Source organism: Pempheris klunzingeri, chromosome 8, assembly GCF_042242105.1.
Source record: "Pempheris klunzingeri isolate RE-2024b chromosome 8, fPemKlu1.hap1, whole genome shotgun sequence".
Lineage (NCBI taxonomy): Eukaryota > Metazoa > Chordata > Actinopteri > Acropomatiformes > Pempheridae > Pempheris > Pempheris klunzingeri.
Window position 1 is genome coordinate 22,233,429 of NC_092019.1, and position 15,038 is coordinate 22,248,466.

At 44.1% G+C, this 15,038-nt stretch overlaps 2 protein-coding genes across 3 annotated transcripts; both read right to left on the minus strand.

Moving 5' to 3' along the window:
- Window positions 1-217: 217 nt before the first annotated feature.
- Window positions 218-5,029, minus strand: tektl1 (tektin like 1). 2 transcript variants are annotated; one of them, XM_070835838.1, is made up of 8 exons: window positions 4,748-5,029; window positions 3,849-4,133; window positions 3,336-3,440; window positions 2,367-2,517; window positions 1,618-1,784; window positions 1,400-1,495; window positions 1,212-1,325; window positions 218-691 (listed from the first exon to the last, which is right to left on the minus strand). In XM_070835838.1, the coding sequence occupies exons 1-8, from the start codon at window positions 5,027-5,029 to the stop codon at window positions 464-466; spliced, it is 1,428 nt and encodes a 475-aa protein (XP_070691939.1). In that variant the 3' UTR covers window positions 218-463. The 2 variants fall into 2 exon arrangements, with proteins under 2 accessions (XP_070691939.1, XP_070691940.1); XM_070835839.1 differs by lacking the exon at window positions 1,400-1,495.
- A 486-nt stretch (window positions 5,030-5,515) lies between these two features.
- Window positions 5,516-14,633, minus strand: LOC139205117 (myosin-9). The gene is made up of 10 exons (XM_070835227.1): window positions 14,409-14,633; window positions 13,300-14,312; window positions 12,911-13,057; window positions 11,051-11,125; window positions 9,552-9,668; window positions 8,767-8,916; window positions 8,371-8,514; window positions 7,630-7,782; window positions 6,817-7,008; window positions 5,516-6,603 (listed from the first exon to the last, which is right to left on the minus strand). The coding sequence occupies exons 1-10, from the start codon at window positions 14,578-14,580 to the stop codon at window positions 6,499-6,501; spliced, it is 2,268 nt and encodes a 755-aa protein (XP_070691328.1). The 5' UTR covers window positions 14,581-14,633; the 3' UTR covers window positions 5,516-6,498.
- Between the last annotated feature and the right edge of the window lie 405 nt (window positions 14,634-15,038).

Consider the following 15,038-nt stretch of genomic DNA (forward strand, 5'->3'; position numbering starts at 1 on the left):
TTTCAACTTTAACTTTAATTAGTTTCATTTCTAGACATTAAAATGTCACAAACAATCACAGTCTGCATTCCAGTTCATCCCAAAGCTGTTGGACGGAGTTGAGGTCAAGGCTGTGTGCTGGTCATTCACATTCATCCTCACCAAATGGTGAGAAAGCAGTTCTTTATGGACCTGAACTTGTGCAACTGTGCAGCTGACTGAAACAGGAAAGGGCCTCATAGCTGGAGGTACATTATTCCCTTAGAAAATAAATGTCTTTAATTGGAATTTAAGAGTCAATCCAAAACCATGCAAGCAAGAGAACATGGGTATCCATATACTTTTGGCCACATCATCTAGCTTCTAGCTCATGTAGCTCCTTTGATTAATCCTGAACCCGCACATTTTGCACATGGCTGCTCTCTATATGTCACAACACACTTAAGACCATCAGCAGCTCTCTAATTGCATGCTCGCTTCAGCTCTACTGAGCACAAGACAGGGGGAGCTGGCTTCTGCACGCCACCTGCTGGAGGAAAGAAGGCATGGCTCGCTTGTCGACCTGCTGGCGCCTCATGCGGACGACGGCTGCGTCCACCTGCGCTGCTGCTCTCTTGCCGTGGTGGTCGTTCAGCAGCCGCAGACAGGCGCGCTGCAGCCTCGCCAGCTCACCCTCAGAGGACGTTACACATCGCCTCAGCACCGCACTGCCCTGAGAGACGCACAGGAAACACATTTAGTCTGCTTAGGTTTGGTTTGTTTCAGACACTCAGCAGATGACAAAAGGGGGAGGTGAGTGTCAAACCACTGAATGCTTCTTTAATATATGGTGTGAACATCTGCCAGCATATTTGAATTTGAACAGATCCTGGTACGCACTGTGTTTGTCTTAATTTTCACGCAGCAGGAGAGAAGCTCCTACTATGTTTCATGAAAGGTAACTTTCCTTAGATCTAACTAAGTGAAAGATACAGTGGAATGATGAACCTCTACTCCTCACCTTTATTCAAGTCCGTCTATGTGCTTGGGGCTCCTCTTAAAAACTTAAACTATCTTGAAAGGATTTGCAGGCACAAAGACATTTGGAATGGGTTCAGTGGATCACCTCTGCTGATTGATAAAGCTGTCAGCTACAACTCAGAACCCCATAATGAAGTATGAAGATTTCTGACACCATCATCTATGAGAGTATTTGAACATACATGGACAGACATTTTGGGAGCAGTGAGCACCTGTATGAGATGAGCAGCCTCAGATAACTGTGTCCCAGGGTGTCTCTGATAAACCTGCACCAGAGGCCGGTTGAGTTTCTCTCTGGACAGGACGTCACCGCTGTACTCTGGACCCTGTAAGACAGAATCGGCACATTGTCACTGAAACGCATATGAATTTACTGATCCTACTCCACACACGCACCAACCTGCAATCTGCCGTGGCTGTGACGAATGCAGTTAATTTCCCTCTGCTTGCGAAACATGGCCTGCCTGGTGGCTGCAGACATCACAGTCAGGTTTTGCTAAAAACAAATGAGAATTGAATAGTTGTATTATTCTGTTCTATTATTCAGGTCACAATGACGGCAGAGTATTTCTGTTTTGCATGCAAAGATGATTCACACGGTGCTGTATCTGCGTCTACCTCCAGACTGACTGTCTCGGCCACTTTTTTCACCAGGCTGTCGTTGACGGTGCAGTGAACAGCTTTCTGCCTGCTGATGGCACTGGTCAGCAGCTCCCTGATGTTTTTCCTCAGCAGCTGTGACTGACTGACTGTCAGAGTGGACGACTCTAAAACCTCCTTACTTTCTACAAGGAAACAAATCAGTGATTCCATTTAAACAAGCTTTGGTGGACTTTTTCCCCCAGAGGTCACAAGAACAGTGAGATGTTTCATCTTAAAGTAACCCTCACTGCTTCTCCTGTTAGTAACAGTAACAGTTACTCGGCCTGTTGTGAGACATATTAATAGATGGCTACTAATGCATGTGTCAGAATTACAGTACATTAGAAATGAATTAGACTCTGGCCACAATATTTTCTGTACATGCTGGAGATTAAAAAAAAAACACTCAAACATTGTAGTAAACTCCTTTCTTCAGTCATACTTAAATACAAATACTGATATTCCCATATTGGATCCAGCATTTGGCACATGGCACCTCTTTCAATTTTTCAGCTACTATTATTTGTAGTCATGTTTTGTTAATAGATTATTTTCTGTTTGTGTGTTTGTCTACACACACACACACACACACATCTACATTGGATGTGTGTAAAACAACGCTTCTTCCTCTGTTTGTCTTTTCTCCCTGAGAGCTGTTCTTCCTGCTCCAGCAGCAGGTTCGCCTGCAGGGACGGATGCAGTTTGACTTTGTGTGCCGAGTGTACCGGGTGTAAAGGGGCTGATGGGGTCTGGTTTGACGAAGGTCTGAGCAGCACTGCGGGGTCCTCCAGCAGAACCGCTGTGAGGCAGCAGCTCCAGGACACGGGCCCTCTCACCGGCACAGTCCAGCAGCTGTCTGCTGCTCCGGCCCAGGGCCTGGAAGAGACAGACGGAGGACTTACACAGGACACACTGATTACTGACTAATCTGCCAAGTATTTTGTCATTTGCCTAAAGCCCAAGATCTTCAAATGTCGTGTCCAGAAACCAAATAATTTCATTTACAAAGAAAAGCTTCAAATTCTCCCAGTGAAAAAGATATAACCAGAAAATATTTAGTGCTTTCCCTTAAGATGAATCAATTATCACAATAGATCAACTAATTAATTAGTCGATCAAATATAATTGATCGACTAATCGTTTCAGCACTAGTACAAATGGCAATGGGATTGCTGTAGATTCTGATGAAGTCCTCTGAAATGTCAAAACCTGCAGTTTTCAAGTTACCCAGCTTCACGTTTCACATTTCTCTGATCGTCTCACTTTTCCGCCACCTGGAGGCCGACAGTTTTGGTTTTGAGTGAAATATCTGAACTGCTGCTGGATGGACTGACTGCCATCAAATTAAAGTTATTTAAGGCTCTCAGAGGATGAATCCAGATGACTTAAGCCATCCCCTGACTTTTCATCTAGCAGGAAACACATTTAGTCTGTAGACAGTCTGTAGACAGTCAGTCCTGTCACTTGGCCCATGAAATCACTTGCTTTTGTTTCATATATGAGCAGCAAATATGAAGTGGTGAGATTGGAGCGTGAAGGCTTCGGTGGTGCTCTTTTTCTTCCAGGACAGATGAAAGTAAAGCAAGTGGAACAGAGAGAGAGAGAGAGGGAAACAGAGTTGGTGCAGGAGGCTTTAGAGAAAAATGAGTCAAGCGATGAGGACAGAACAGTAACACTGTACTGCTGTAAATCACCTGTAGCTGGGTCAGTGTGTCCCTCAGTGCTCCCTCCAGATCCTGTTTCAGCTGGGCCAGCTCTCTTCTCTCACACGACAACAAGTAATCCGCACCATCTCTCTCCTGCAGCAGAGCAGACCTGTCAGCACACACACATCTCCTCTCCCCGACAAACAAAGTTCACAATACAGAACTTAATGAAGTAATCCGCAGCCTGTTGTATCATTTACACCACGCCTGGTGTTGGATAACTCTGCAATGGCTGTGAAAGGATTTAAAAATGATATCAGCAGCTCTTTGTCTGAATAAGACAAATGTAACATCAAACTTTAATGGGAGTTCAGGAGCCATTACATGCCTGTTCCTGCAGGCGAAAGCCCTAAATGTTTGCTGTGCAGGTGGCTGAATAATCCATTTCCTTTCACACTCAGGGTTGAATAGCGAGGATGGAGACCTGTATCAAACATCCACTTAATCTGCACCGAAGCAGACGCCAGACTCGTCCCAGACTGCTTCTAATGTGAAACGCACCGTCTCAGCAGTGGACGGCCTCCTGGTCCTCCCCTCCGAGCTCCTCCTGTTGACCGTCAGATCGGCCCTGAGGCTGCGCAGCATCCTCTCCAGGTGACCCCTCTCCCTCTCCAGCTTGACGCCCTCCTGGGTCACCCTGCCGGCCCACCTGCGCAGCTGGCCCTCCACCTCCCGCACCCCCCGCATGTACTCGGAGGCCACGGCGGCGCTGGCCCCGGCACACTGCTCACGCAGGCTGGTAGGCGGGAACGGGGCCACAGAGGTCTTCTGGGAGCCACTTGGGAACTGTAGGAGAAAGTTAGATGTAAGAGTCACTGATGCAAAGAGGCCAAGTGCATTTACCAAAATACTGTTTTTGGTGTATTTGGGCTTTACTTAATGTTACTTTACAGAGTAAGATTTTATTTATCAATACAATGTTAAGCCTCTACAATAGTTAATGACTGAATTGCCCAACAGTACATGAAGCAGCCTTGTTGAAATGAGGACAACAGTAAAATGTTACTTATATGTTAAAGAATCTCTTAATCATCCAACAATATAATTTACAACCAATGCTTTAACTCTCTGCATGGAGCCGCTCTGTATAATGAATACTTGTGATACTATAATTGATTACAGCTGTATTATCAGTAAAATATACTTCAGAGTTTTCAGTACAGGACTTTTACCTGTAACAATACATTTATACTGTGTGGATACTTTTACTCAAATAAAAGAAGTATGGGAAGTTAAATTATTTTTTTTTTACTTTTTAACACGGCAAACGTTTCTGGTGTGGTTTTATTTATCATCGTCATAAAGAATATTAATCTGCAGATAACATGCTACATATTGTTTCTTCAGTTATTTGCTCCCTGTCCTCATCAGTTTTCTGGCAGCAGCCCTGTGTTTCTCACCGTGGCTCCTGTGGTTTGGGGCCTCTTAGTTTCGCACATGCAGTCACGACTCTCTCCGCACTCCTCCCCTGTGGTCCTATCAGCGCTGGTTCCCGCTGTGCCGTCTGTCTGCTTTGGGCTGAAACCGGCGCCGCAGCTCCGGGGCCGGCTGCAACTCTCGGCCCGTCCGGCCCGAGTCTGCCGCACCAGGCGCGCCGCCCGTCGGATGGAGCGGGCCGTCCCATCGCGCCAAGACTGCGGTCCGATGGTGACAGAGCCGAGGGGCACAGAGTGGACCTGCATTCCTTCACAGTCTCTTTCCTCCTAATGAAATGTTTACTAACAGCTGTTACCTCCCTGAATGTGACCTCGGGATCATCCGTCCACCGTGAAGCGTCCAGGGACAACTTAGTGTCAAGTGTTGGGGTATGAGCTCCATAGCAACACTTCCTGAAGTAACTCAAAGCTGATCGTTGATTGGACAGTGAGGAGGAGAAACGGGGCACATTTATTCATCCCCGGCTTCTACAAAGTTGATATTTCGAGTGCCATCAGTTCCAGAAACAAAAATCCCACTAACTTTCCCCATATATGGACTAAGTTAAAGGAGTTAAAGGAGAACTTTGAGGGAGATGTTAACTACAACTACCAGGGTGCATTTCGTCAACAAGCATCCAGTCACAGAGCTTAAACTGTTACGCACTGCACCAGATGAGCGCGTCGAGAAAAGTGAAAAGCTAATGAGAATCAGTTTACTTTAAACGATTTCTTTTTATTATGTCACCAAATATTTCATTCACTATTTTAACGGCGAGGTGTCATAAATACCACTCGCCTCTCTGTCAAACAACGGCGGCAGAGGCTCATGGGTGTTGTAGTATTCAGTCAGAACAGAAATGCTTGAGAAGCACTTTGTAAATCTACTGCAGCAGTGTGAAGGTTATATTTCATCAACAAGTGAGCATGGTGGTTAATGAAATACCAGCATCTGTGGACATGAGTGATTTGAATCAGAGTGTTTAATTCTCTTGAGCTAAAAGAAAGAACATGTCTCCAGTAATAAATCACAGACTAGGAAGACAACACATGTAAACACTGAAGATCATTGAGAAAAGTTCAAAAATAAAACAAAACTGAGACAATATAAAAGCAGGAAATGAAAACTGTTAAAAATATTATTTTGGTCCGAAGTATTTCCCTCCTCAAGGGCTAAGACAGTATTGTAAACAAAGAAATGACAAAAAGCTAATTCAGATATAAAGCAATATCGTACCCGCTCCGGCCCTAAAGGACATAATAAATGTTCCTCAGATCAACAATCACCCCACTCAGAAATGTTTGTATCAGCAACAATGAGATTGCATGAAATGAAAGCTAATCACTGCTTAACCATTAAACCCATTACATTCAAAAATTATACACAGTCATTGGTGATTTTTAAATCAAGTATTAAACATCCTACTATGAGGAGCAGGACCGGATACCTCTCCATACTGAAAACAATCACACTGTGTCTGACTCCAAGCCTTAAATTACTCATCCACTCCAGAGAGTTGAGGAGTCACGGTGGAAAAGTAAACTTTCCTTGCTCCCATGCCAGAACAAGGCAGGTCTGCAAACGCAAACCTCAAAAATGCAGAGAGATAAATATAAATAGACTTAATGTGCACCACAATAAATAAGCTGAAGAGCCAAAGAGTGGTGCAGAAAGTGCAAAAGTAACCTTCTGTCTCTGGGCAGTTAGTTCGCATCTTGTTGTTAGCTGTCCTCTGTCACAGTGTGTGCTTGATGGCGGTCAGAGGCTCACGTTTGTTCTGCAGGTTCTGCTGCAGCTCTCTGAACAGATGGTCCCGCTCCTCAGCATCCAACAGGATTTGCTGCGTCGAAGGAAAATAAAAGATCTCAGTCACCATCACAAGTATTCACGACCAAGCTCAGATTATCACACAACCTAAAAACGTGATGTCGTTACACATGTACACAGAGTACTTGTTGGCAGGATCAAATATATAATATCTCCATCTTATCCTTTCAATGCGTCTCTCATTTGTACATTGCTTTTGATTAAAGTGAGACGGTAACAGCATCACCTCTATGAGTTTGTTTCTCTTCTCCAGACTGTCCCTGAGTCTCCTCTCCTCTCTCTCTCTGTCCTCTCTGTTGTTCTGAGAAGCTCTATCGGCCTCCTTCTTCTCCTTCTCTCTCTCCCTCAGGTCCCGCTGAGTGTCTCTGAGTTGCTCTGTCAGAGAAGACACCGTCTGGCTGTGACTCTCCTGCTGATTCTGGTGAAAGAGCAAATGGAAAGAGTTAGGATGGCTCAGATTTATTGTTGTTGTGTTTTGTTGTAGAACATTGCTGGTGGTGTTTAGCTGGAGCAGCTGGCCCTCGTCTCCCCTTCCTGGGAGTTTGGAGGCTCCCTCTCGTTATGTTGATGATTTGATTTTCTGTAAGGTTTACTTATTTCAGTTGACAGTACGACTGTGTGTTTTCCTCGCCAGTCTCAGCTGTTGAATTTGACATTTTTGTCACCGCTGTCAAGCTAAATTAATCTCAGTTACAGGAATAGTTTGATATTTTGAAAAACATACATACTTTTCTTGCTCAGAGTTACTTGAGAAGATCAAAACCACTCTCATTTGATTTAAGAGGATGTAACCAGATACTACCGGGCAATTTTTTCACTATTTTTGTTAAAAATTACTAAAACAATTCACTGTTTATCAAAATAATAGCTCTCCTCCCTACCATGCAGTCATGGTCTCCAGTCAAAATTAATCTGATAAATGTATTTTTAGACTTTAAATAAGTAGCAGGTGAAAAAGGGAAAAGTCATTGTGACCTCAATATGCAGATGGATCTCTGTTGTTCAGGTGTCTCTTTACTGTATAAAACTCATATCTCACCTGTACTATGACCTGGTACTCCTGCAGGGCTGTGGTGAGTTTGGTGACCTCCGTGCACAAGGTGGCGCTGTTTCTCTCTCTGTCCTCCAACAAGGCTGCCAGCTCAGCCCCGCCTCTTGACGATCCATGACCAATCACAGAGTCAGAGAGAGCCTGGTGGAAAATGACATGTGAGTGAATGTTTCCCCGAGGTCACTAGAGGGAGTGAGGACTGCAGATCAGGCTCCTCATTCAATAGTACAGAGATGCAACCTTCTTTTGGAGGTGGATGAGGTTAGATGCACACTTTATACTGTCAAACTGCAGCTATTAGACAGCTCATATGTGTCTGTTAAGTGTGGGGATGAAATACAGTGTAGTGTAGAGAAGCTGGCACTTTTACATTCAACAACGACTCACCTACTAATACATGTAAATGATTGTCAAAAATGTTGGTGCTTTTAAATCAGATGGCCTATCTTTATTTGATTCTGTCGAAATAATATCAAACTGATTTATTTTTTTCATGATTTTAATTCTAATTTGTGCTTGAGACTTATCCTAATTGAATCTTATTAGTTCGGCATAAACATTTAGTCTTTGTTGCATTTCTTGCACTTTTAGTTAGTTTATAGTTTCTAACTGAGACAATATAATTTATTTACCTCATAAAAATAAATAAAACAGAAAAAGTTACAGATGCACACTTATCACCGGGGACTATTCCCCATTGGAAAAGAAACCCTTGTGTATTTATATGACCTGTGCATCTTTCAGGTCGTGGATCAGAGCCTCCTTCTCCTGCAGCACAGTGCCGAGGGCCTGGTCCCTCTGTCTCCACACCTCCCTCTCTTTCTCCACCTCCGTCAGCAGTCGCTCCTTCTCCACCAGAGCCACTCGCAGGCCCTGGAACAAGGACCAAACACATGCCTATCAAAATAAAACTTCAAGGACATGTTGATTCCAATGAGCATGGGAGGACAGCACCCTGGGTACTACACAGCACCCTGGGTACTACACAGCACCCTGGGTACTGTGTAACCAGTTCCTGAATGAAGAAAGAATGTGGGTGTATGTGTGTGTTTTGAACCACAAAGGATGCAACTCCATCTCTGGTTTCTATTGTGTGTGTGTGTGTGTGTGTGTGTGTGTTCTTACATTGATAATATCCTGGTTGCACTGCAGCACAGTGTTGAGTGTGTTGAGGTCTCTCTCTCTGTCTCTTCCAGCCTTCCTCAGGGCGTCTATCTCATTCTCCATGTTCCTCTCTTTCTCTGTCACTTCAGACCTCAAAGTCTCCAGGGCAGCCTACAGATCACAAAAACATGTTACGCCCACGTTTGACGCATTGGATTTGAAGACGCCTGCAGAGCTGAAACAATTAGCTGATAAGTTGACCTACAAAAACAATCTATCTGCAACTGTATTGATAATCATATAATCAAGTAATTTTTCAGGCAAAAATACCAAACACATTCTAATTTCAGCTTTTCCAATGTGAGGATTTGCTCACACGTAAACTGAATATTGTCTGTTATTGGACTGTTGGGATGACGAAAGAAGACACTTGTAGATGTCAGCTCAAGAAAATAATCCGCAGATTAAATCCATAATGAAAATAATTGATAGTTGCAGCCCTACATAGAGAAGCACCAGAGCAGCACTTACTTCAGCTGAAACTTTGTGCAAGTTAATGACAGAAACACTAGAGTTCACTAAAACCGGTAAAACTATGTGCAGGCCTGAGGAGGAAAAAATACCCATCATAAGACCCGCACTGTTAATACAAAGGCCTTCAGGGACTGGAGGATCGAGTCTGCTGACTATCAGCAAAAGTCTGCCTGCTCTTGCTGATAGCTGCTATGCTCTAGTGAGTGTGTCGTCACAAGCAGATGCAATGCTGAGCATTTAAAGTCAATAATCAGGGTACTGTCAGCTCCAACCTTGTTGTCAGAGAGAGTTTCCTTCAGATTCTCAGACAGTATCTCGGTCAGCTTGTTGGCCAGCTCGGGTCCTGCTCCCTCGTCCTCACACAGTCTTCTGATCAGACCCATACACTCCTGGAAAAGAGGAAATGTCTGTCTGCCCAGGTCAAAATACAAACAGACTCATCTGACAGCACTGATAGGGAAAAATATTTCCGCTGCATTTTATCGGATTGAACATCTTTACTTGGGGTTAAACATTTAAGGCTTCTCCAAGTGCAGATTTTTGTAAGATTCAAAGTTTATGAAGCCACTTGAAGCACGAATCAATACACAGGGCTATGTTAACCCAAGCCAAGTGCTGATGTAGTGCGGAGGCAGGAGCCAAGCTGATATATATGCAAATGAGAACCACTGCAAACATCAGACAGTCCAACAGGCAGCCGCATTCATTACTTATCTACTCACCCCGACAGTAAAATCTGTCAAAACCTGCTCAAATCTGTCTGAAACCACACGACTCACAGTAGGAGTTCAGCAAAGGTAGACTTGATCTAAAGACAAGTAAAACTGAACCCGACACTGTTGCTGACATACTGGGGGCAACATTAAAAGGATTATAATGAGGCCATCTAACTCAATGTTCCCTGCACGTTAACAGCTTATCTTTGATATAAGCACGCTGTCTTTTTGTAACCTTGTCAGGTGCATGTTTAAAACACCTGAACTGCTTGCATATGTTGAAGGAATAGCTTTACATTATGGGAAATACGCTTATTTGCTTTGAAAGTTGGTGACAAGATTAATATCACTCTGTCAATCATCTGTGTGGTAAATATGAAGCTACAGCCAGCAGCTGGTTAGCTTAGCACAAAGACAGTTAACACACCACGCTTCTGTTACGTTTGGACACAGACGGGCTTCCTGTTTCCAGTCTTTAAGCTAAACTAAGCTAAGATATGCTAAACTAAGACAACAAGCTACTGGCCTAGCTTCAAATTTAATACGGATACATGTATTTTACACATAAAAGAAGTTATTAGTGTGGCACAGTATAAAACACCACTGCCCTACATTTTCCAAGACAGATAAAAGTGCAACAGGTACTTTGTTAAACAGTCACTTATTGATAATCTTTAAGAGGCTGTAAATCAGTCCAGCACCCTTCATTTGAAAAAAGAAAGTCTTTGATGGTTTTTCTGACAAGCCAGTCCTATTTGCTTTAGCTGGACAGCCATTATCCACACTGAATAAAATTCCTATTGTAAACGTAACAAGCAGCTAAAAATAAGGGCAGGTGAGAACAAAGCCTAAGGAAACATACTTCAGTGTCACTGGTACAATGCGGTCAACACACAAAAGCAAATGCAGTTCTGGCGCTGCCACTTTAAGGGCGTACGGTGCCTTCAAAGACAAACAACATTCCAGTGAGCTTTGGGCCGGGGCACCAGCAGGAGCAGAAGATCCGACTGGTGCGTGCATGACTGAGTCCTGTCTCCCCTCATCACCTCACCCACCTGGATCAGACGCTCCCGGCTGTGCAGAGAGTGACCGAGGGTCTGCAGCAGGGAACTGCCACCCTCCTCTACCAGCTAAAGGGGGGAAGGAAAACAAATGACAATTGTTTTCAGTCAGAGAAGTGGATCAAAATGTAGTGTTAATGAAACCATTCTGGGGTTGGGCCGAGTAAATACACCCAGATCCTGGGTTTCACAACTCTTCCTGCGATTTACAATTATTTTCCTTAGCAATTAAGGCAGCTTATTTTTTTCTCGATTAATCTTTTGGTCTAAGTTAAACAATGAACAGTGAAAATCACAATGTGACATCATCAAAAGTCCAACATCAAAACATATCAAATTTGCAATAACGCAAGACCAGAAAAAGCAGCACATTTTTCAATATCTGTCCTAACGCTGTACCTAAGCTTTGCAACCACAAAAAGACAATACTTTATATCTTAGTTTGGGGAAAATTAACATTATAGCTGATCTGATTACTTAATCAGTCAATAAATAGAAAATTATCAGCAGCTAGTGAGATAATCGGTTGATTGTGTCAGCTGTTCTTTGAGCAGAAACTTCAAATCGGGCTCTGGTTTCTACTGAATACACTGAACATCTTTGGGCTTTGGACTGTTTTAGGTCAGAAAAATGTCGTCTTGGACCCTGGGAAGTTACAACAGGCATTTTTCAATATTATTATGGATATCATTATATATTGTACACATCATTAATGGGCCAATTGACTATAACTGGTCAAATAAGTAGAATACTTAACAATAAAAAGAACTGTTGGTAGCTTATCAATTCGTCAAAATCGTTTTCACCGTTCACCTTGATAGGCACAACAGAAAGTGAACACATCACCTTTCATACAGTGTAACGTTCAGTGATCATTCAGACTGTCCTCAGTTCAATAGTGTGTTCAGTCAATTGTTAGTCCAAACTGTCACGTTCAGTTCAGTTAAAAAAAAAAAACAGCCCATACAAGCACTGCACATAAGGTTAAAGGCTCAGCAGAATCATTAAATCCCGTCAATTGTTTCCGTCACTTTCACAGTTTTTAAATATGCTGCTAACAAAGAGATAACGTAGTGAATGATAGCTGAGCTCATATAACAGCGCTCTTAGTCACCTGCTGAGTCTGTAAGTGACAATGGTGATTCACAGTAGTCAGTTTTCTTTGGAAATTTGTTGATAAAGACTTGCTCGTACATGTACTAAACAACTCTAAAGCTTAAACCTGCTATTACCGGGGCCAAGCAGCGATCGGGTCATGAGGACACAGGCTGTGAAAAGCAGCTGAGAGGCCTTCTAATGATATCTTCTATCATAAGACTACAGAGCCCTGGGCAAACTCCACCAGTCGGGGAAGATTCCAGAGAGAGGCTGTGTGTGTCTTTATGTGCACCTGTAAATGAGGAAGCATGGACACACCCTTCCTCAGGCACAAAACACAGTACATCCACCCTCCATTCCTGTCATAATGCTGTATTTGTGCTCAGTCAACATTCACTTTATGGAGCTGTTTGGACATGTGAGTATAAGGAGCTGCTGTGTAACGAACCTGTTTTTCTTGTGTAAAAAAAGGTTCATGTAATCATGTAACAGCTGATAAAAAAAAAAACTTACATTTATTTTAAAGTGAATGTAATATTTACACATTTATGATTTTCAGATTTTTCACATTTCATACATTTGTTAAATTAGTGAGGTGCTGGTAGGCAGATTTATTCCCCTTGGACAGAGCCAGACTAGCTGTTTCTACCTGTTCCCTGTCTTTATGCTAAGCTAAGCTGGCTGGCTGAAGGGCACAATGTCAAACTACTCTTTTAACTCAAACGGAGTGTGTGAGAGAACAAACTGAATACATACAGGGGCCCAGTCTCCTGATCCGTTGACTTCCGTGTGTTTGCTCCTCCCATGTTTCAGCTCGGCCTCCAGGGTCCTGACGCGGGACAAAGCTTGGTCCAGCTGGCCTCGCAGGTGCCTGACAGCGTGCTGGACCCTGCCAGTAGTGCTCTGAAATGAAAAAGGATTTCATATTAAACATATTGTGGCATTATTTAGTAAAAATGTGGAATGTGTAGTTGTAGTATCTTGTTAAACTGCTGGCCTCAGCCGCTGCCTGATTAAATATTGCAGCACACTGTGTCAATATTTACAGCCACTAGCCCGCACAGCATCACCTCTTGAGTTTGTCTATTCATAAATGCAGAGTCTGATAGTCTATGGCATGCTCAGCCAGGACTGAATACACTCACATCTCGATGAAGAGGCATGAACTCGTCCCTCAGCTCTGTTAGAACATCCCCGTCCTCTTCATCCACATCATCCCCTCCATTTTCTGCATCCACAAAGTCCAGCACCCTGTTCACGGACGAGGATGCCATCTCTACAACTTTTCCCGAGAACCTCCCGTCCTTCCTCCCCAGAACTGGGATCCTACTCCCTGATGGGGAACTAACTGGCTTCCCTTCAATACCTCTCAGCTCCTTCAGCACAGAGCTGACTGACTCAATGCCTGGTGAGTCAAACGGGTCGTCGCCATCGAGAGAGTCAAGGGACTGAATGGACGTAGTGCGGGATGACGCTTGTAAGGAGAGACTGGACCCCCCCAGTGAAGCCGGGCTGGAGCTGATGGATGGCACCCTCTGCCAGTGGAGGGGCATGCTGCGGGATTTGTCCCGCGACAAGGCCAACGGGGAGAAGGGTTGGAAAGGCATGCGGCGAGGGACCCCACAAACAGACTCATAATCCGAGTCGGACACCCGTAAGGAGTCACACCCTTCACATCCTTTGCCCTTTCTGCATCTTTTACCCGTTCGTACAAAATACGGACATGTGTCCCACTTCTCGGACCAGCACTCGTACTCTGATAGAGCCATATTCTCCTTGAGCATCTCCCTGTAGCCCTCCTTCTCCGCCTCTCCATCCTCCTCGCTGGTGCTGCCCCTGCTCTGGGAGTCCCGTGGGTGTCTGTTGTGGTAGTTTTGACGCACCCACTGTCTGATCTTGTCCCTCTCCTGTGTCAGCTTCTGCAGCCTCTCGGACGAGAGCACCCTCACCCTGGCTATCACAGAGTCGAACTTGAATACCCGCTCGAGGACGCACACGCATTTGCCACATACAAACTCCCCCTGGCCGCTGCCTCGCAGCACAGGCTGCCCCAGTATGTGAGTGAGCAGTGACAGCAGGTCTGTGCCTTTGGACGGGGAGTCCGTTCTTCCTGGGGACTTGGAGAGAGACACTGAGGAACCCAGAGATAATGTGCTGCCTGTGAAGAGTGAGAAAAAGTTACCTCCAGACTCTAAAACAGCCATGCAGTGTGTGACCAAACACTTTTCTTTATTTTGTCGTGCTCCAGGCTCACCCCAGGGGCTGCTCTGTGAGGACCGGGACAGGCTACCTCCCCTCATGGACTCCTTCGGGGTCTGAAGCTCACTTGTCTTCTTATTTTGGCCCCCAAACAGCCACCGCCTTTGGTTTCCCAGGAGCGCTCCGCCACATATTCTGCACAAGTCATTCTTACCTCTGGAGGACATCGTGGACAGATACTATGCCCCTTGTTGTCCGGCAGATGTTGGAAATTCTGGGGAAGGCTCTAAAAAGGATTAAGAATAAGTTATGCTCTGTCAAATCAGCTGTAAAAAAATATTATCACTAAAACTGAGGAAACCAGGGATTATTCACCTTTGATAGGCTATGATTAATAGTAATTGATTAATCAAATTATCTCTCTAGTAGGAAGATAAAACTGACTAAATATAACTGAACAGTCAAATTGCTATAAAATATGTGAAAACATTTAAATAACTGTTTGGCATTAGAAGTAAAACAACTAGTTGATTGATTAGCCAAGTGGCAGAAAATGTGAATATTTGTTGTTTTTCTTGGTCTTCTATGACAACGGAATATTTCTGGGTTTGAGCTGTTAGTTTCCAGTGCTGGGACTCTATGCATTACAATACTTGGATGCTGATTTGATATGTATTGTGATTTC